Genomic DNA, 20933 nt, shown 5'->3' with positions numbered 1-20933 from the left:
CCCCTTGCTTTTTCGCTAATAAAAAAAGAAAAGAAAACAATGCTGTCTGGTTAGCTTCATATAAGGAATGTGGAATTATTTATACTTTTACTTTTGATACTTAAAGTATATTTGAACAATTACATTTACTTTTGACATTTAAGTATATTTAAAACCAAATACTTTTAGACTGGGTGACTTTTACTTTTAATAGAGTCATTTTCTATTAAGGTATCTTTACTTTTACTTTTGCTCAAGTACGACAACTGGATACTTTGTCCACCGCTGACATTAGGTGACCTGATAATATTTCTGATTGGGTTAATGCCACACCACCAATGACCTGTGGAGCTTCTCAAAGTGATGTTTTCTTCACCTCAAAAAGCAAGCAAACTATGTCTGTTTTTACATCCATTTGAGAATGCCAATACTTCAATGTATTTGAAAAAACGTTCTAGCTCTCTCCCATTTGATATCCCCACATTGTGAAAGGGAAAAATATCATGCCCTGATACAGTGGAAACGTCATAAAATAGACCTCTTACCAATGCTGGAATTGAACTGAAATAGGTTCCGGTACTCATTCTGGGTGCTGGTCCTGTTTATATTTAGGTGCAGGAGCTCCACAATACTTTGGAGTTAATATTCTATAAGAGGAACAGGAGCTCAAGCATTATACAATTTGAGGTGCTGTACTCAGTTCAGGTGCTCAAGTCAAGCACTTCTTCATAACCCTTGGGCAAATAACCTACAGCTGTGTTTGTCCCGAGCTCACTGGCACATGAAACTGAGGGCCCAGAATATTTCATACAATGTTGCCAGGGAACAAGCTTCTGGCCAGACCCAAGTTAATAGTTGATAGTTACAATGTTTCAAGTTCATTGCAGACAGGCCATGGGGAGCAAATGTGATTTTTAGGATATTTATTTTTATCAGGATATGTTCTACCTGCAGGCGGCAATGTTTTTATTTCTTGGCTTTATGTGGGCTATTCTTACATAGTTGGCAATATAAGTAACTTTTTAGGTTTGTGTGATTTTCATTTAGATCTGGATAGAATGTTGATTAACCACATGACAAGGATTTTCACATATGAAGACTTTATTATAAATTAAATGAAACTGTTCAACAAAAATGTGCATATGAAAACCATAACTGGCATTCCACATGAGGTTGCCGACTCCTCCTGTAGCCTATTGTCGCAACTTCAGGAGAGTAATGGCAGAATCTGCGAAAGCCAGCAGGAGCGGGAAGAGAATAGTTAGGGTCAGGTTACGTTTAAAAAATGTTTTATTCAGTTGATCTAGATCTTTGGCACCCTCGAGGCATCAAATAGTAAGATTAAAGTAGCAGACACGCTCAATGCATATAGCTGATTTTATTAAAACACATAGGGTGTCTATAATTGGAAAAATACACATAACAAATATTGAGCAATCGATTGGTCTGAAGACCAGTCAACCAACGTTATTTTTTAGTCGTGGACAGCCGTAATGAGAATAGAAAGGTTCAGAACTTTTGTGAAACATCACAGGACAGTAGAAAAATAGATGGCAGCTAGAAAACTAAACTGGATGGTGTTCAGAGATATATGGGAGGGGTTGAGGGTAGCTGAAGGATGGGACTGGATGGTGTTCAGAGATATATGGGAGGGGTTGAGGGTAGCTGAAGGATGGGACTGGATGGTGTTCAGAGATATATGGGAGGGGTTGAGGGTAGCTGAAGGATGGGACTGGATGGTGTTCAGAGATATATGGGAGGGGTTGAGGGTACCAGAAGGCTGGGACTAAAAACAAACAAAAGAAAACCCAATGGAAAATATACTGTCAGTGAAATGTATGTAGTATGTATAAGCTGGAAGTATTTTTGTCCATTAGTGTACTCCAATTAGGGGAGGGGTGGTAGGGTTAGGGGAAAATAATAAAGGAAACTATATAAAAAATAAAAATCACAAGGTCTGGACAGTTAGTGAAAGATAGATGACCTTATGTCCTCAGATCACTGCATTTAACCCCCTCATTAACCAATCATTTGATTGGCAATGTGACATTCCTTTTCCTGTGTTTAATGGTACTCAGTGTGTCAGAGAAGTGGTGTGTGGCAAAACTATGCAGGCAGCTCCTCGTCACAACACCCACATCCAATAAGAGTTTAGCACCCACCTGTGGTAGCTGGTTTCCACTGCATGGAGTATAAAAAAAGGTGTTCCTAATGTTTGGTATATGCTTGGTATACTCAGTGTATTTACTGTGATCATAATCTTTTATTTTATTTCACCTTTATTTAACCAGGTAGGCCAGTTGAGAACAAGTTCTCATTTACAACTGCGACCTGGCCAAGATAAAGCAAAGCAGTGCGACAAATACAACAGTTACACAAACATAGTCAATAGAGAAATCTATGTACAGTGTGTGCAAATGTATAAGATTAGGGAGGTAAGGCAATAAATAGGCCATAGAGGCGAAATAATTATAATTTAGCATTAACACTGGAGTGATAGATGTGCAGATGATGATGTGCAAGTAGAGATACTGGGGTGCAAAAGAACATAAAGATAAATAACAATATGGGGATGAGGTAGTTGGGTGTGCTATTTACAGATAGTCTGTGTACAGGTACAGTGATCGGTAAACTGGCCGGCTGCCATGCAGTAGCAATTGAGCCTGGGAACGAGGTTACTGTGATCATAGTTCCTGTTTCCCCTAAGATAGCCGTCTGCGTCATGGATAGTCTAATGCTTTTACTTTCGTTTTAAAAAGGTAGACTCAGCAAAATCACTTTGCCATGAGCAGCACCCACCACAGATCATTGAGATGAGCGAGATGGAAGACTTTGCTCTCACACACCCTACGCATGTGCAAGGGTTCACTTCACGTGGTAGACAGGGCACTAAAACAGCGGAGGAGTGTCGCACTTCAACACTCTTGGTCAATTTCTGCAACAACTAACTACGCAGTTTACTTTCTGCATCTACGTCATATCGCCGAGTCGACTATTAAATAGGCTATTCAATGGGATGTACATTTAACGCTGTAATAAATTACAGTCAAAGTATACAAAAAGACAGCATAAGTTTCAATGGCAATAAGCTTTTTTATTTAAACATTAAGGCAGTGTTTTTTTAATATTCATTGTTACACTGCTATCCACAAAGCTTGCTGGTGGGCATGTAGAATTAAACAGTGCGAATAGTTTTTCTGTAAATACCAACCTTGCAGCAAGCCACATAAATATTTACATCTTTTCAGTTCTATATACAATCCTTGCTATTATACAGTGGGTTATAATAATAAAAAAAGAAATCATTATGCACAATATGGTTGAACATTTGTCAATGCCATCTCTCCCGCCCACCCTTGTACAATACAGGGATCGCATCGGCCATTCGACTAATTCGTGTATCGTTCGTCTTGAATGATTATTTTCATTACAAATGAAAGGCTAACTTCTAGCACGGAGAGTGACGTGACAGTAATCAAAGCAAGCAGTGTAAAGTACGAATAGAAACCAGAGGGGAAAACAGAAATCCGGAAAATACACATCGCTACATTTCAAACTGATTCTTCTAGTTTCCTCTGCTATTTATTTAGCTAAAATGTAGATATGGTTCTGTCTTCCTATCATGTCAAAATGTACTGTCACTTTGCTCTCCCAACGACCTCATGAATAGTCAATTGATATACAAGTAGAGAGGCCGAAACTGTTTTATTGGGCCCAGTTAAAAACGTCTAATTTGACCTCCACCTTGACTGACTAGATGTAAAACATGACCAGTTTTAGGTAACCAGGGTAAGAAACGTTACATAATCCAGTGAAGATGAAGGGGGAGGAGAGCACAGGCAGTCCAACAACTGTTACACATGTTCATTACTAACAAGTCTCCATCATGACTAACTCAACCCGCTCTCAACTAGTGGACCAGACAGGACAACACACCACAGTCACCCTCAACAACAGTCACACTGAGAATAGCTGTGCGTCTCTTGCTTCAACACTCAATACAAGCCATGAACACTGTCATATACCACATCAACAACAAAAGAGATGGCCTTTAAAATTGGGTACAAATTTAAAAATCACACATGGTAAATGAACACCAACTGTTGGACTTTTAAACCTCCTCTGAATCAGGATCATGACAGAATGTGTGACAGTTAAGAGCGAAGGCTGTGACAGATTTAGAAAACAAATCAAAAGAGGGACGTTTCATCTACTCTTGGTTTCAACATGTCCCTGCATGGACACATATAACCCTGGCATGAAAAAAATGATAGGAAACAATGACAAAAAAAATTGTGCGTCACTTGGTAACTTCAGTACTGTATTATGTCAAATAAATGGCACTTAACACTAGAAATATCTTATAACTGTACAAAATCAGGTCTCGATAAGAAGGTGCATCTGGCCTGGCGTAAGGCAGAGCTCCTCTTCCTCTAGACAGTAAAAGATCAGAGGTCAGACTGTCACAACAGGCAGCCCTAGAGACATTAGGAGTTTCCTCCAAGAGACGGGCTTCCAGCAGGCCAGCTGGGGCTCACACTACAGCCACAGCCAGCACCGCCATGGACCAAGGGGCATAGAAACATTGATGGCTTTCATTTGTCACCTCTTTAATGCAAGCAAATTCCAACTCTGATGCTGGGAAATTTGCCCTAAAGCAGCTTTAAGGTTGGTCTCCACCCACTCAAAGCGGACTAGGTAATGTTTCACTAGAACTGTGATTGTCGCTGGAGTTTGGGAGCACTAAAGAATGTTGGTGGCAAGACCAAATGAAAGAGATGTTAAAGGAGGACGCCTCCACAGTAGGACTCTACACTTGTCTTCTCCAGTCCATTCTCGCCTGCCCGAAACAGATTCCTAAAAATGCCGTTGTGAACAAATTGACAACTAAGTGCTTAACATCCAAAAACATTCTCAACAAACACAGATGTGGTTGATATAAAAACAGTGAGAAAGTGTCACTTGTCTCTTCGTGCCGTCCATCACACCCACAGACCGCTCTCTCTATTGGATGTCTGGAGACCATAATGCCACCACCGTCCTCCAGTAACATTTCAAATGTATGATGACATCAGCAATGGACAGCATGTATACCCTGTAAACCCCCGAAGATAGATCATTGAAAATAAGAGATAAACTGACACCATCAAAACATTCACGATCAAAAGTACTAAAGGTCTCAGCTCACTTTCAAACACAGGACTGGACTGACTGGATTTAAAAAGGAGAAAAGAAAATAAAGACATTGTTTTCCTGCGTTGGTTTTCTCCTCCTGTCCATCATCTGATGCATTCTAACAGAAGTAGAAATACACAGGCCGTCTGAACTCAGTGTCCACAGTACTGTACAATAGATGGCATGCCTGGCTACATGCCTGTCCGCCTGCCCTCCGCAGTGAAATGACCCAGTGTAGGAAGACCACTTCCCTAGCAGACCTTTCCAAACAGAACTCTGTGTGGTTCACACCCTGTCCAAGGGGTCACTGGCGCAGTGCGAGAGAGACAGACAGACAGAGAGAGACAGACACTTCTGTGCTGATGCATGTCCACTATGGTTGGGTTTGCTGGTCAGAGGAGGCAGCAGGCTTCTCCAAGTTGAAGATCCAGGTTAAATCCCTGTTTAGAGCCCTGACATGGCCGAACAGAGCAGGCTTCCTGTACAAGCAGAGGACACATCCATCCTTGACCAGGGCAAGTGAATCACTCCGCGGGCCAAATTAAAACACATGAGCATCAGATTATGGGGCCGTACCAAGTCCCTTCCACAAACCGTAGAAGACACTAGAACAGTATACAAACAAGCGCATGAGTTGATGTGTCCGTATCAATAAGGCCAGTAAGAGGGGAAAAAATGAAGTAAAAAAAAAAAACAAGTGATTTGTCCTTTAGAGTAGTCCTGGAGTGACTGCATACACTGAAACACTTACACACAGAGCAGCAGTGTTTCAGCACACCCCCATCGGTGCTTGTGATCGTCAGTCAGCTGTGTGAGATGGGAGGCCCAGAGGTCAGGTCCTGTCGTACTCCCTTGCTGGGTGGAGATGGAGCTGTAGAGTGGAATGGTGTGTGTGTGTGTGTGTGTGTGTGTGTGTGTGTGTGTGTGTGTGTCACGTGTGTGCCTGCAGCAGCAGTGGAGGTGGTTAGTTGGCGGGTGCTGTTCTGTTCCATGGCAGGGTCTCTCACTCACTGTCAGACAGGGTCTCATACTGAGAACACAGCAGGGGCTTGGGCTCCTCCTCCCAGGACCGGCCCTGGCCCTGAGCCCCTATCTGTCCAGAGGGGGTGGGAGAGGGGTTTGACACCGGCATGCCACTTGGGAAACGCATGGTCAGGGGGTTACACGGGAAGGGTGTTGCGCCTGCAAAAGGAAGAACAGCAACAATAAATCCTTGAGTACTGACCATGATGCCATCGGCAGCAGAATGCATTTCACACGGTTTAAAGGTGATGGGTTTCCTGTCTTTGATACAGTTGAATATGAGCAGTGAGTGATGAGATGCTGTTAGAGGTGAGGGGCAGTGAGAGATGAGATGTTGATAGAGGTGAGGGGCAGTGAGAGATGAGATGTTGATAGAGGTGAGGGGCAGTGAGAGATGAGATGTTGATAGAGGTGAGGTGCAGTGAGAGATGAGATGTTGATAGGAGGTGAGAGGGGCAGTGAGAGATGAGATGTTGATAGAGGTGAGGGGCAGTGAGAGATGAGATGTTGATAGAGGTGAGGGGCAGTGAGAGATGAGATGTTGATTTGATAGAGGTGAGGGGCAGTGAGAGATGAGATGTTGATTTGATAGAGGTGAGGTGCAGTGAGAGATGAGATGTTGATAGGAGGTGAGAGGGGCAGTGAGAGATCAGATGTTGATAGGAGGTGAGGTGCAGTGAGAGATGAGATGTTGATAGGACGTGAGAGGGGCAGTGAGAGATCAGATGTTGATAGGACGTGAGAGGGGCAGTGAGAGATCAGATGTTGATAGAGGTGAGGGGCAGTGGGGGGGCAGCAGTACCTGTGGAGGAGGGCCGGTCCTCCCAGACACGGTTGGTGACGGGCGTGCGGCGGTTGGCATCCCCCTCAGAGTGGACAGAGGACACAGAGGAGGGTCTCTCCCCCCCTGACAGGCCTGGCCCGGGGGATTTGGCCTTCCGCCCGTTAGAACGCCCGCTGCCCTTTGGTTTCCCCCCACCTACACAAAAAGAGCCAGAGAACACAACGCAGCCCTGTGGTTTAGTGGCCAGTTCTATTCACATTTATCTACCATACATCTGAAGTTAAAATTGTGAGAAACTAGTCTAGCAAAGCTGAAAGAATTAATAATTCACTTGATTTGTTACACATACAGTACTGTTTCATAATGGAAATACTGAGCCCTCTGAACACCAGTACAGACAATCCACCCAACAGCCCTGCGACTTGGATTGGAGGCTTATGACAGAGGGAGATTTACGAGGTAATATCACACCTTGCAGTGAGTAAGAGTCCTCCGTCCGTCCATCAGCGGGGAGCATAGCGGCAGGCACACTGGCAACCATGGGGTTAATAGCATTGGAGGAGGGAGGGCGCTCCTCGGCCTGTTCATCATACTTTCCCATCAAGGCCTTTCTGATAATGGCCTCCAGCCCTATGGTGTTCCCGGACACCTCGGGAGCCGGGTGGCTGCGGATACTCACAGGTCCTGAGAGGCAGGAAGTGGCAGGGGGATGTTCGAGGCATTGAGTAGCGGGAGAGAGAGCGAAAGAGAAACATGGATAGAGGATATGGTAAAATTTAAGACAAATGGAAAAGGGCCAACATGAGAACGGAGGAGTAAGGGAGAGAAAAGGACGACAGGGACAAGAGAAAGCAAGAAAAGGGAGTGAGAGAAAGAGTGGAACAGCAGAGAGGGGAAGAAAAATCCAGTCAGCACATCCTCAGAGAGAGATGGAGAGAGACATGTTGGTTTGTGCTGACGCAGCTTTCAGTCTGTCAGTGGGCATTATGTAGGTTATGAGCCTCCAGAGGATAGCCACAGGAGAGAGGTGATGGACTCTAAATAACATCCAGCATGTAGCGCCTGCCCTCTCCAGTCTCCTGTGAGTAGCCATGCTGATGCACATGCTCCGGAGCCAAAAGCCTAGCTGTGTCAGCTAGGGGCTCATCAGGGGAACGTGGCCGTATGCATACCAACTGGAGGAGAACCTCTCTGCTGTACCATGCTGATCTATACCACAACAGAGTCACATAAACAGAACATCTCGCTAACAGTCTACCATGCCTAAATCACAGAAAAACTACTACTCTAAGCACATTATACAACATTGTGGTTGAGAGTAACAATAATCCACCACTCCCCACTAATATCCCACGATAATTTCTAGAAATGCTGTATCTTACCTGCAGTGGTAGAGGCAGGCATGTTGAAAATCTCTGTTCCTGGCTGACCAGGATCTGGATATGGAAACAGTATATTTAGAGCATAGTCTCTCTGTCTATGACTACAGTAACTACAGTACCAATGCTGTATGCCGTCACTGTGGTGGTGGGACTCACTGAAGTCGGCGTCACTGCCGACCACGGTCATCTTCTTGATCATCTCCTGTTTCTTGGACTTGACGATGGCCGAGGTGCTCTCAGTGAGCTTGCTGAAGAAGGCTGGGGGCTGGGAGGTGCTGGGAGGGGAGCGAGAGCCCATGCTGTGGGGAGATGACCACATCTAGTTAGCGTCCGGAGAACTACTGTACTACTGCTTCCTACACTACGGCTTTTTTTTTTACCAAGAGTCTAGAGAATGATTTCTATCTGTGTGAGGAAGGGAGGTAGGGTGAAACCTTACCCCTGCTCGTTGGGGTAGGAGGCCCCTTGTGTCTCTGGTTCGGACATGGCTCCGGCAGGGGACACGGGCTCAATGCCATCTGTAGACATATTGACAGGTGACACCTTGGGCTGAGGAGGGGACCTGGGAACACACACATACACACACACATACACACATACACACACAAATGAGCCACTGTGGTCTAGTTGATTATGCAGTCATCTAAACAATATTCAATATCAATTCATGTCAGTAATATTTCGGTATCTGCATTTCCACATAGGATCAAACGTAGTACTTAACATGCGACACCCTTAGGAAGATACAGAGCTGTGTCAAATACAGTATAAAGTCTGGGCAGTACCTGTCTCGGGCACGATCCCCGCCGGCTCCCTCTGGAGTGTAGCGAGGCCCCTGGCTGGGCTCCTGGGAGGCAGGTGGGGCCTGGGGGGCGCTGGGGGGCCGAGTCAGGTCCAGGACAGAGTTGCTATGGTAAGACTGCTGCATAGGGACCTGCTGCTGGGCCTGCTGGCTCTGCCGGGTGTAGTCCTTGGTAATCACCTCCTGTTCCCCACACACACATCACAGATATAGGTCAGACACAGCATCTCTCCTTCCGTCCTGTCTGCTTCTCATTCCTACAGACTTTAAGAAGAACTGTACGCTAAATGTAACAGTGATATGATATGTAAAATATATTCCTGTAGTTGTGTGGAGGCTTACACTGATGTGCTGGGCCAGGGTGACCACCCTCTGGCTGCCTTTGACCAGGGGGGACTGGGGCTGCTGGCCCGGGGACAGCCTCTCCTCAGAGGGAGGCCGGTACAGACCGTGCTGCTCCATGGGCATCATCTTCTGTTGAACTGAGGGGACAGGACAATACACACAGGGTGGTGCCCACAGCGCACACACACACACATTAAGCAGCACCACCATGTACACACAGAGGGGACAAAGAAGGTGAGAATTCAGTTTTCTGGGTCAGTTTGAAGAGGCAGCTTACAGGAAGTCTCTAACTACAGTGTATTAGTATTCCCTGTTTCTAAAGGTGAAAACTGACGAGAGCTTGTTGTAAAATGATAGAAAATATATATATTTGTTTGTTTATTCTAAGTCCATTATGTGCACAGCATATGGTGTGCTCGATAAACATTGCATAAGTGACACATCTGCTGTGCATAAGAGCTCAACGATAGGTTTCCTGCTGCAGAAATCCTCAAAGTGTTGTCAGCCAGTGGCGTTGGATGTGTCAAGCTACTTCAGAACACTACGCACTTATGTATATTACTGAACTCTTCAAAGGAGAGAAGCATAAATCACTGACAAGCTTAGTGGTGACATAAAATGGCAACTCAATACTAGGAAGGTGTTCTTAATGTTTTGTACACTCGGTGTGTGTGTGATATATATATATATATGTGTGTGTGTGTATGATTATATATATATATATATATATATACACACACCTCTCACAGCATGTTATACCACAACACTCATCTGGCCTCGACATGCACACACTTTCCCTGTAGGCATGTCATAAATATTGATATGGCACATAGCTTTACAAATGGAGAAACAAGAAAACATTGCATTTATAATGATGGAAAAGCCGCATTGAGCAGTTTGCATGTGGAAAAATCAGAATAAATTACAGTGAGGCGTAATAAGGACATGCAGAGATTTGGGGGCCAGAAGCTGCAGCACCCCCCTCCCCCAGGATCTTTTTATGGGTCTCTCCACCACCCGTTACGCCCTCTCCCTGCCCCCCACCTCCACCCCCCTCCAGAGGATGATCAACGCTGTCTGGAGCCCCGGGGAGGCTGTCTGTCTGGTGGCTGGTGGGGCGTTATTCTCGTGATGCATCCTGGCAGGCTCGCCTGACCGTTTCCTACTACATTTCACACTGGTTTATATTGACACCGAATGACACACACAACCTAAGCTTTCTCTTTAGTCATTTAGGTAATCTAGCTAGCAATATTTTCACCTTATTTCTGGAACATTTTGTGAGGTGAATATCTGTAAGGAAAGTGTCATTACTAACTATAAATCAAATACTTACAGAATTACTATACTCATCATAAACCTTCTCTAACATTACAGTGATAGATTGATAACAAGGCTACTTTATTTAGTTTCTAATATGGAACTCTTGAATACTACAGGTGAACTATGATTGCAATATGGGGGGGGGGGGTGCCACATGGTAATGACAGCCACATCCTCGATGAAAAGGAAATTAAAATAAGCAGCAATGAATGTTATGCTGAAATCTTCCAACCACTGAGCCATCTATGAATGATACCTTAAAGGGCATCTAGGATCTCTCTCCACGGAAATACCAATTGGGTTCTTTGTACCATTTGTACCACAATAAATGGTCAACACGTAGGTCTTTTAATAAAAATATATAGTCATTGAATAATTTGATTTATCCAGCTCGTAAGCTGCTTTCATCTCCTTAATATTATGTCTATGTAAGCTCCAGTTTAGACTTTTTCTTCCTCTCAATGTCAAAACGTGTTAAATAATAATTAGATGGTCACGTTTGGATATTATTATATTTTTTATAGTTCTCTACGTTACACAAAAAAATAGCATAGCGTAGAAAAGAACACAAAAAAATAAATGTCAAAAATAATTTGGACTGATTTGATAATGCCCAACCACCACAGCGTGCAATAGGCCACAGACGGACGGGGGGAGGGTCTGGGTGATGAGGGGACCCTGGGATCCAGAGCGTCTTACCATCACTGGCGCTGTTGGCCACGAGCGAGCCCGTCTCTGGCATCCCCGTTTCACAAGAAATTTGACGCATGATAATGGCGTTTATGAAGTTGGCCGCAGTCATGGTGGTCTTACCGAGTGATCGGAGCTCGTGTTCCTGAACGGACAGCGGTTTGTTTTGAGTCTTTTCCCTACTAGGTGGGCCACTTTCTCCGCGGCCAGCAGCGTTATCCGACTGGGGGGGCAGCAGGTGAGGGGGTCGCCCTGAGTGGTGAGAGGCTGAAGAGCCCTGGGGGTAGGGGCTGGGGTAACCCCCTTGGTTAGGGCTGGCCAGCTTGGGGTCAGATTTGCTGGAGGATATAGAGGGCCCATGTTGGTCTTGGGTGTGTTTGGGAAGGCCTCCCCTACTCTTGCCTCCATCCCGGCCCATTTCCTTAGAGTCCATGCTTTGTTGGTAGGCGTAGCCTGGGTAGCGATTTGAGCCTGGCATGGACCTGTGAGAGGAAAACAAAATCACTAAAACAGTCAGTAAACATGCCAACCACAGATGAACCTCCACCACAGTCTGCACATCTTATTTAGAAGGCACCTGCAGTAGGAGATACTTAGCCATTTATCCAACCATGTATGTCATGCATGTCACCAAGCAGGTTACCTTAGCACAGAAGGGTTGTTGTGGTCGCTGACAGGCAGACTCTTGCCCCCAGTGTTGTGCAGGACGCTGGGCCTCTGCTGGACACTGTCCTGGGTGCGGGGGGACACCGGGGAGTGCTGGTGGCCATAGCCAGAGTGGGAGGAGGGCCTGACACTACCACCTGAGCTGTGCTCTGTGCCTGAGGGAGGGAGGGTACAGATATATTACACACAGCACAGAGCTCATATCATCTCATAGAACAACAGCATAGACATCCAACACAGACCATGTGCAGTAAATGTACTACTATCATGGTAATAACTGAATAGCAAACAGACAGACAGACAGACAGTGAGTGGGTCGATATCTTTACACACCTGGTCTCCAGATGGGGGCGTGTTCCACGTTGCCGTGAGAGATCCCCTTTTCTCTGTCCCTGTCCCGCTCTCTCTCCCGCTCTCTGTCTCTGTCCCGTTGTCTCTCGCGATCCCTCTCCCTCTCTCTCTCTTGTTCCCTGTCCCTCTCGCGGTCTCTCTCCCGCTCCCTTTCGCGGTCTCTCTCCCGGTCTCTCTCCCGCTCGCGGTCAGCAGAGGATGGTGTGCCATGCTGCTTGCTCATGTGTTGGGGCCCAACTACACAGCACAGGAGAGACACAAACAAAACACAGATGAGTCCGTCACACAGCATCACATTTAAAAACACAGAACGCTGGCTGGTGTAGAGTCCAGTCCAGTACCTGGTGAGATGGGAGAGGAGGTGTATGGCTGGCTAGGGAAGGCTCCAGGGATGTAGGTGATGCGGTCCATGGGGGAGCCGGAAGACCCTGCAGAGGGAGGGACCAGGACAGGTAAGTGTGGCACCTGAGACAGATCGATGATCCCTGGGAACAAGAAGAAAGAACAACACTAGTCAAAACTACAGACTGTGCTACACTACACTGGTCCAGCTAGGCTACTTTGTGTGTGTGTGTGTGTGTGTGTGTGCACCATGACCAGAGTGAGGCTCACCGCGCGGGGCGGCAGAGTAGGGCAGTTGGAGGGGCTGGTCCCGTGGTGAGAGCCCCCTCAGCAGGTCTGAGCGCTGGGCAGCCATGGCGGCGGCTGCAGGCCACTGGTGCATCTGCTGGGAGGTGATGTAGTCGTTGAGCAGCGTCTGGCGGTTCTCCAGGGCCGCCGTGTCAGGGAAGCCCCGGATCAGGTAGGGGTAGGGGTGAGGGTAGCCAGGGTTAGGGGCCAGGTGACGAGGCAGGTAGTAGGCTGCTAAATGAGGAGGAAGACAAAGAGACCATATAAAGCTATATAGTCACGTACACCCCCCCCCAAACCACACCCTTCCAACAGACAGAAAGAGCAGTTATTGAAGGAGCTCCTACGTAGAACTGTACAGTGGACACGAGAAGGGTCCAATCGTGTACTATGTACCTGGGTCGATGGGGATGCCCTGACGCAGGGCAGCAGGGTCAAAGGCCAGGGGGATCTGACCTCGGTACACGTCAGCCCCCAGACCCTGCAGCAGACGCTCGTACGACGCCAGGGATGCCTGTTGTTGGGCCTGTTGTTGGGCCTGCTGCTCGGCAACGCCCGACAGTGGTGACTTGCCGGAGCTCATCTCCCTCGGGGTGGGTGTGGACTTGCGCTCCTGAGGCTGATTCTTATTGGAGCCTGGACCACACAGATGAGAGACGGGAAGGATGCTTCAGAACACAAACACGGTGGGCTTCACATGAGCTCTTTTCATTTCAACCATGCGTCACAATCAGACAGGTTCTACGACAGTGCACAGTCCGGTGTCGGTGTGTGACATACCTTCATGCTGCCGCTGGCCTGATTCTCTGGACAGCGGGGATCCTCTGTGAGAAGGCCCAGTGTAGGGAGCCCTCATGCCACCCTTGTGTTCCTCGTAGCCAACGGGGCTGTGGTGGGCCTTGCCACCCTGATCGCCCCCCATGGCCAGAGGCGAGGAGCGGGCCATGGAGCTGGCCGTGCTGACCACAGCGCTGGGCCGACCCTTAGGACCTTCCTCGTAGCGGCCCCGTTGCTCAGGCCCCCGCATCTCCAGGTGAGGGGGCATGCTGTAGTGGGAGCGAGGGGAGCTGGCGATGATGGAACGAACGTCATGCCCCTTCCTTAAGCCACCCTGCTCCTGCTTCATTGGAGCACCCTGAAAAAAAGGAAACACTGAATATCTCTACCAACAGGGACTTGTCTTGCTTTTATTTCCCTGGGGCACAGTGCATCTACAGTGTGGCGTTCCACTCACCTGTGCTATGATGCCATCTTTGCCAGCCTTGGCCATCATCATGCCTTCGGGCATCTGTCGGAGCTCCTCTCTGGGAATGAGGTGGATGGATCGGCCCCCCTCCTTCACGGTGGGCACCATGCCGTCTCGGCCCTTCATGGGGTCAGCCATCTGGCTAGGCCCTCTGGGCGGGGAGCCCTCTCTCTTCATCTGCTTGGGCTCTCGCCTCATGTAGCCATCCTGGGGTTCCAGGTGACGGGGGATACCTGGGGGGAAGAGGAGGAGGAACACAAATGCACAGGAGTTCAAATTTGAAGTCAGACTGGAACTTTATTGACAATTAACTTCTCTTCAGCGATTGTTCAACTAGGCGATGCAGTGATTGTACAACAACCCTGATGAAGTGACTGGAATAACACAGTGTATGGAATAATTACCCTGTGAAATGGAACCACGGATGTGGTGGGTCGGGTGTGGGCTGTCTCTCTCATGGGGCATGGCTCTACCCATCAGACCTGAAATATGTGCGGGAGTGAAGCAAGAGTAGCATTTTTCAATCCTTGGAGGACTCTAGGTCTATGTAAAGTACATGCTAGAGCTCTTAGAGGGTAGCGGACTCCTCAACTTACCCTCACAGTTGGCCGCAGACAGAGAGTCCCTCATGGGCAGCCCTCTGGAGATCCCTCCCTCCATGACATCATAGGGGCGCTTCAGCCCCAAGATCTCCCCAGGCTGGCCCCGGCCGTCTTCTTTAGGGTTCTGAGAGGGTAGGCCTGAGGAGAACACGCCACAAACAACAGTCAACAGGGCATTGAGAGGCGGTTTTAACTCAAGACTAAAGGCGATGCCTCTGTTCCTGTTGTTACAGTATGCAAAAAGTTTGGGGCCACTTAGAAATGTCCTTGTTTTTGAAAGAAAAGCACATTTTTGGTCCATTAAAATAACATCAAATTGATCAGAAATACAGTGTAGACATTGTTAATGTTGTAAAGGAATATTGTTGTGGGAAACGGCTGATTTTCTATGGTATATCTACATAGGCATACAGAGGCCCATTATCAGCAACCATCACTCCTGTGTTCCAATGGCACGTTGTGTTAGCTAATCCAAGTTGATCATTTTAAAAGGCTAATTGATCATTAGAAAACCACAGCTGAAAACTGTTGTAATGATTAAAGAAGCAATAAAGTATTTGGAGCATCAGCATGTGGGTTCGATTACAGGCTCAAAATGGCCAGAAACAAAGATATTTCTTCTGAAACTCGTCAATCTATTCTTGTTCTGAGAAATGAAGGCTATTCCATGCGAGAAATTGGCAAGAAACTTAAGATCTCGTACAATGCTGTGTACTACTCCCTTCACAGACAGCGCAAACGGTCTCTAACCAGAATAGAAAGAGGAGTGGGAGGCCCCGGTGCACAACTGAGCAAGAAGACAAGTACATTAGTGTGTCTAGTTTGAGAAACAGACGCCTCACAAGTCATGAACTGGCAGCTTCATAAAATAGTACCTGCAAAACACCAAACTAGACACTCTAATGTACTTGTCCTCTTGCTCAAGGACCATTTTATTGCTTCTTTAATAAGAAACAACCAATTTCAGCTGTGCTAACAATTGCAAAAGGGTTTTCTAATGATCAATTAGCCTTTTACAATGATCAACTTGGATTAGCTAACATAACGTGCCATTGGAACACCGGAGTGATGGTTGCTGATAATGGGCCTCTGTAGATATACCATTAAAAAAAACTTCCAGCTACAATCGTCATTTACAACATTAACATTGTCTATACTGTATTTCTGATCAATTTGATACAATCGTCATTTACAACATTAACATTGTCTACACTGTATTTCTGATCAATTTGATACAATCGTCATTTACAACATTAACATTGTCTACACTGTATTTCTGATCAATTTGATGTTATTTTAAATGGACAAAACATGTGCTTTTCTTTCAAAAACAAGGACATTAAGTGACCCCAAACTTTTGAACGGTAGTGTAAGTGTAGTAGCAAGGTGTTTCTAGGTTAGAGAACTGACGGTCATAGGTGAGGATGTGTCCGCTGATGCCCTCATAGACCACATGTCCTTTGGACAGGGCCTCGTCCCGCTCCCTCTCTGCCCTGCTGGGATTGTCTTCCGTGATCAGACGGGTTATGGTCCCCTTGTACAGAACGTCAGCCGGGGTGCCCTGTGGAGGGAGGGACAAATGCAGAGGAACACAACAGCCAATCACCCCACAAGATACAGCAGATGTCAGTTTAACTCTTTCATTGCTCGTTGTTGTAAGATGCATATTTGACCTGAATGTTCTTTGTTTATTGTGACGATGATTAAGATCATACGGATCGTTTATCGCTCACTGATGCCAATTTGAGAATTGTGTGGCAATTGTTGTTATGCGCGTGGATGTCACGTTATGATTCAACGACGACAGAGCTTTTTGTCCTGACTGCTGCTGCAACAGAGCCCGCACGCTAAACAAATTGAATTGCTCACTACTATACCAGCGGCAGCCTAGTCACATAAGAACACAATTTGTGTCTCAGACAATAACCCCCACACACACTCTGCAGTGCCAACACCAGGTGACAGAATGGCAGCAGTGGGTTTGATCAGGGCTATTGAGTCATGTCTCTGGCACACTTTCAGTGCGAGTCAGATTTGCGCCATGGCTAGTGGGGGTTTACGTAAGCCTGCTGGGAGGCTGAGAGAGAGAGCGAGCACAGGCCTGCTCCCCCCCCAAAAAACACCTTTCACGAACTAACACTTTTCTACCCACCCTTACTAGCGCTGACTTTTGCTCCTTTATTGAGGGAAAATGTACTTACTATGACTGATGTGGGTGTCCCTACTAGCTGCCTTAAAATAAATTCACTAACTGTACATCGCTCTGCTTAATGACTAAAATGTACGTCAAATGATATTCGGGGGGGGGTGGGGGAATAGTGCCATCAGAGGCCAGACCACAAGTGGAGGGTTGGGGCGGGGGTTGGGCTCGTCTCACAGGATCGAGTGGCCTTGACAGACACAAACGCCCTTCCTATCTCCCCTATCTACCCTCAGCATCCAATGTCATCAAGGGAGATGCGAGAGACCTACGCACCCGATGCCGCAAAGCTTATCTGTACACACACACACACACACCTCATTGACAGATAGGCTTTCACTCTGCCAAGCAGTCAGCTAGACAAACAAAGGAGCCGCCGTGCGACATCCCCACCCACTCTGATTATATACGAACTCTCACCTTTCCCTCAGTTATCTATCTGGGCACATATAATCTCATCCTATTTCCAGGCCAGTTGGCTGAGGGAGTTATTACATCAGGCTGAAGACCGTGCGTATCAGTGACGGGGCTTAGCGAGTGGAGAGAGTAAACAGATAAATCAAGTAGGGAACAGACATGGTACAGTGTGTACCTGTTGCTAGGGCGACAGGGAGCAGTCAGAGCCACGGTTATGTCACACCAGTCAGGATCAGCAGTGAGATCCTGCCTGCCTGTTGCCACAGCCTTTACCCAGCCTAACTTTCCAGCCTGGGCTCATGACCTCTCAACACGCCTGTGTCGTTGTCCTCGTTTCATTTGGAGACGTACAATAAACAGCCCGGTGAGAATTTTAGGCCAAAGCTGTTAGTCACGGTAATAAGTACGGCCTGGTTAGCAGAAGCACAGCGTTGAGGTCGGTGGGTTGCTCTTACCTGGGTGATGGAGCCTCCTCGGTAGGAGATGGGGGAGTCCTGGTGAACTCTGGTCCCAGGGATGCCCTTCGTGATGCTGCCCCCCTGCACCGCTGGCATGGACCCTGCAAATTCAACACATCCAGGAGAACAAAGTCAGGGCTTTACACTGGCATGGAGGTCTGTTTATGCCCCAATAACAGAGCAGAGAATCCATGTGAGCAAAGAACAGTGTACTGACAGATGGATGTGTAGTGTATCTAGCTGTGAACTCACCACGTCCAGCGTTGGCGTCGTGGGGCGCCCCCTGCGTGGACAGGTTCTCTGCCTGGGAGGACGAGCACCGCGGGGACAGCTGCTCCTGCTTCACCACAGGGTAGGGACCTGGTGTGTGCAAGTCAGAGGGGTACAGTGTGAGATGAGAGCAGAGGGGAGAGTGTGTCAGTGCAGAAAGCCCAGGACACCCAAACGGAGAATTGAAGGTTAGGACAAGAAGAGGGCAACTCACCAGCAAACCAAGGCTGGGAATGCTGCACCCACTCCAGACACTTGGACTCACCCACTTTCCTCTGATCCATCCAGGACAAACCCATCTGTGCAGGGGGCATCTTCCCATGGTCCATCCCGTGAGCCGGGCTATGAAGCTGCACTGGGGTTCCCTGTGAACCACACAGCAACAACAGTGAGCATAGTGCATGGCAACACTCCATTCACTTCCCCCAATCTAAATGGGTGCTACGGTTCTCTGGAGAAACGTTAGTGTACTGTACCTGTGTGATAGACCCCCCTGGCTTGTTGGAGGAGATGAGAGGGGGTGGCTCTGGCATGTGGAGAGGGCGCACTGCTGCCAACCTGATGCCATCCTGCTGCAGACCAGGGGGTCCAGAGTGGCCAACCTGCTGGAAAGCTGAGATCACAGACAGATACTTTTATATGGATACAAATATAGACAGAGCAGGATTTGATAGGAAATAACAGTTAAAGAAGATTGGCTAAGGATAGCGCAAAGCAAGGGTACATAGCAGTGAAATGGGAGCTGGCACCTGAACTACAGGGGATGAGGGCCTGATGATGCTGCCCTGAGGACAACAAATTCAACAAACATTTCCCAACAAAGTACGGTATGGGAGCCCTTGTGGCTAGAGAGGGCTTGTAGTGGGACTCACATGAGTTATAGTGGAGCAGGTGTTGATCGTGGCTGAGCTTGGCCATGTCTCGAGGGGACATTGGGTAGGGGGACATGACAGGCCGGCCCAGGGTAGTGGCCCTCAGGTCCTCTGGCCCCACCGCCTGCTTCTTAGGGTCTCCGTGAGGAGAGAAGGCCCGGGATTTATCTGTAAGACGGGACACACAAACACACACTCAGCAACTAGCCAATACTGGCCCTTACCAACACTTTCTGGAAGCCGAGAGCCATCCCTTGGCCAGCACTAGCTTGTTATGCTCCTCCTTATCATCATCATAGCAAGGAGCGCAGCCAGCCACACAGCAACGCTGCTCCACACAGCCATCCCTTGTGTTTAGAGTACAAACACACTGCCAAACCCATTGCTAGTGTTTAGTGTACACACACACAGTCAAACCCCGCTAAGGAAGTGAATTTAGCTAGGCGTGTGTTGGCCGAAGGGGTATGAGTTAGGGATAGAGCAGGGCGGGGTGTGAACCTACGTAATCCGTGAAGTAGAGTCTGCAGCCACCTCTCGTTGCCTTCCAGCTCTGCAGGGACACAGACATACTGCAGCTGATCACATACCCGGTACTCACATCATCACACTCATACATACACTCACACATGTCCATGTGACTCGAATCCCTACACACACAGGCTACCTCCTCAGTTTACTGTATTGCGACTCACACAGATCACCGCCCCCCCTTGCCACTGGGCTGTGTTTTCTCCAGGGTTCATAACAATAGGAGATCCTCCATAGTTACATAGGCCTTGGTCCCGGGTTACCTCGGCTTCTTTAAGGGCCCCAGATGGAAACTCTTCAGTTCATCTTGTGTCAACATCTTCTAAATAAGACTAGGTCTAGACAGGTCTAGCAATTAACATGGAGCACAACTCTCAAAGGATATCCAAGACTGAACTCAACAATCCGACACAGATCCCGCTGCACGGGGATACCAAAGATCAATACCAGCACAACACCAAACAGTGTAGAACTGACATAATCCCCTTCAAATCAGCACATAGCCTAATAATCTAGAACCAAGGGAGTTGGGTTTAGACTGAGCAGAAGGATGAGAGGAGCTGGAAAGAGAGAGCGAGAGAGAGCGAGAGAGAACGAGAGAGAGCGAGAGAACGAGAGAGAGCGAGAGAGAGAGGGAGAGCTGGTGTTCGTACCGTCCTTGTCGCTGGTGGAGGGGCTGCGTGGGCGGACACGGGGGCTGCTGATGTTGTGGGGGTCTCTGTCACCCTGCGCTGGGTAAGGGTGCTGTTTGCTGGGCTGACCTGCATGCTGCTGCTGCTTGGCCTCCTGGGAGGATTCTCCGTGGGCCATGGTGATCTGCTGCTGGTAGAGAGCCAGGGCATGGGGGGGCAGCACGGCCTTACCAACCCCACCCCGCGGGCCACCCTCCGGGATCTGGGGCATCTGCATAAACAGTAGAGAGAGGCACAGTGAGTAGCTGCCTTAATACTACTGACAGGGGTAGAATGACCAGGCTAGACTTATCTAAGGATGCTGCAGTATTTACAGTGCCTTGCGAAAGTATTCGGCCCCCTTGAACTTTGCAACCTTTTGCCACATTTCAGGCTTCAAACATAAAGATATAAAACTGTATTTTTTGTGAAGAATCAACAACAAGTGGGACACAATCATGAAGTGGAACAACATTTATTGGATATTTCAAACTTTTTTAACAAATCAAAAACTGAAAA

General features: G+C 47.6%; 1 protein-coding gene across 15 annotated transcripts in view; it reads right to left on the bottom strand.

The window, feature by feature from the left end:
• Positions 1–3048: 3048 nt before the first annotated feature.
• The window catches only part of LOC135514179 (nuclear receptor corepressor 2-like), a 131930-nt gene continuing 114045 nt past the window's right edge, over positions 3049–20933 (bottom strand). For 6 of the 15 annotated variants that reach the window (XM_064937444.1, XM_064937446.1, XM_064937450.1 and 3 more), the window contains exons 22-47: positions 20397–20646; positions 19718–19765; positions 19216–19383; positions 18820–18956; positions 18558–18708; positions 18326–18433; positions 18071–18174; positions 16409–16559; positions 14993–15136; positions 14801–14878; positions 14385–14629; positions 13931–14285; positions 13547–13786; positions 13133–13384; positions 12862–13005; positions 12503–12757; positions 12147–12324; positions 11513–11985; positions 9488–9627; positions 9129–9328; positions 8783–8905; positions 8500–8642; positions 8344–8397; positions 7433–7645; positions 6980–7156; positions 3049–6336 (exon numbers count right to left, since the gene is read on the bottom strand). In XM_064937444.1, the coding sequence (XP_064793516.1) occupies positions 6158–6336; positions 6980–7156; positions 7433–7645; positions 8344–8397; positions 8500–8642; positions 8783–8905; positions 9129–9328; positions 9488–9627; positions 11513–11985; positions 12147–12324; positions 12503–12757; positions 12862–13005; positions 13133–13384; positions 13547–13786; positions 13931–14285; positions 14385–14629; positions 14801–14878; positions 14993–15136; positions 16409–16559; positions 18071–18174; positions 18326–18433; positions 18558–18708; positions 18820–18956; positions 19216–19383; positions 19718–19765; positions 20397–20646 (4710 nt within the window). In that variant the 3' untranslated portion in view covers positions 3049–6157. The remainder of the gene's footprint in view (positions 6337–6979; positions 7157–7432; positions 7646–8343; positions 8398–8499; positions 8643–8782; positions 8906–9128; positions 9329–9487; positions 9628–11512; positions 11986–12146; positions 12325–12502; positions 12758–12861; positions 13006–13132; positions 13385–13546; positions 13787–13930; positions 14286–14384; positions 14630–14800; positions 14879–14992; positions 15137–16408; positions 16560–18070; positions 18175–18325; positions 18434–18557; positions 18709–18819; positions 18957–19215; positions 19384–19717; positions 19766–20396; positions 20647–20933) is intronic. The other 9 variants (XM_064937456.1, XM_064937459.1, XM_064937458.1 and 6 more) reach the window with 8 other exon arrangements.

The sequence above is a fragment of the Oncorhynchus masou genome, chromosome 25 (assembly GCF_036934945.1).
Source record: "Oncorhynchus masou masou isolate Uvic2021 chromosome 25, UVic_Omas_1.1, whole genome shotgun sequence".
Taxonomy (NCBI): Eukaryota; Metazoa; Chordata; class Actinopteri; order Salmoniformes; family Salmonidae; genus Oncorhynchus; species Oncorhynchus masou.
The sequence above is the reverse complement of the archived record's forward strand: the minus strand, read 5'-3'. Positions and strand labels throughout refer to the sequence as shown.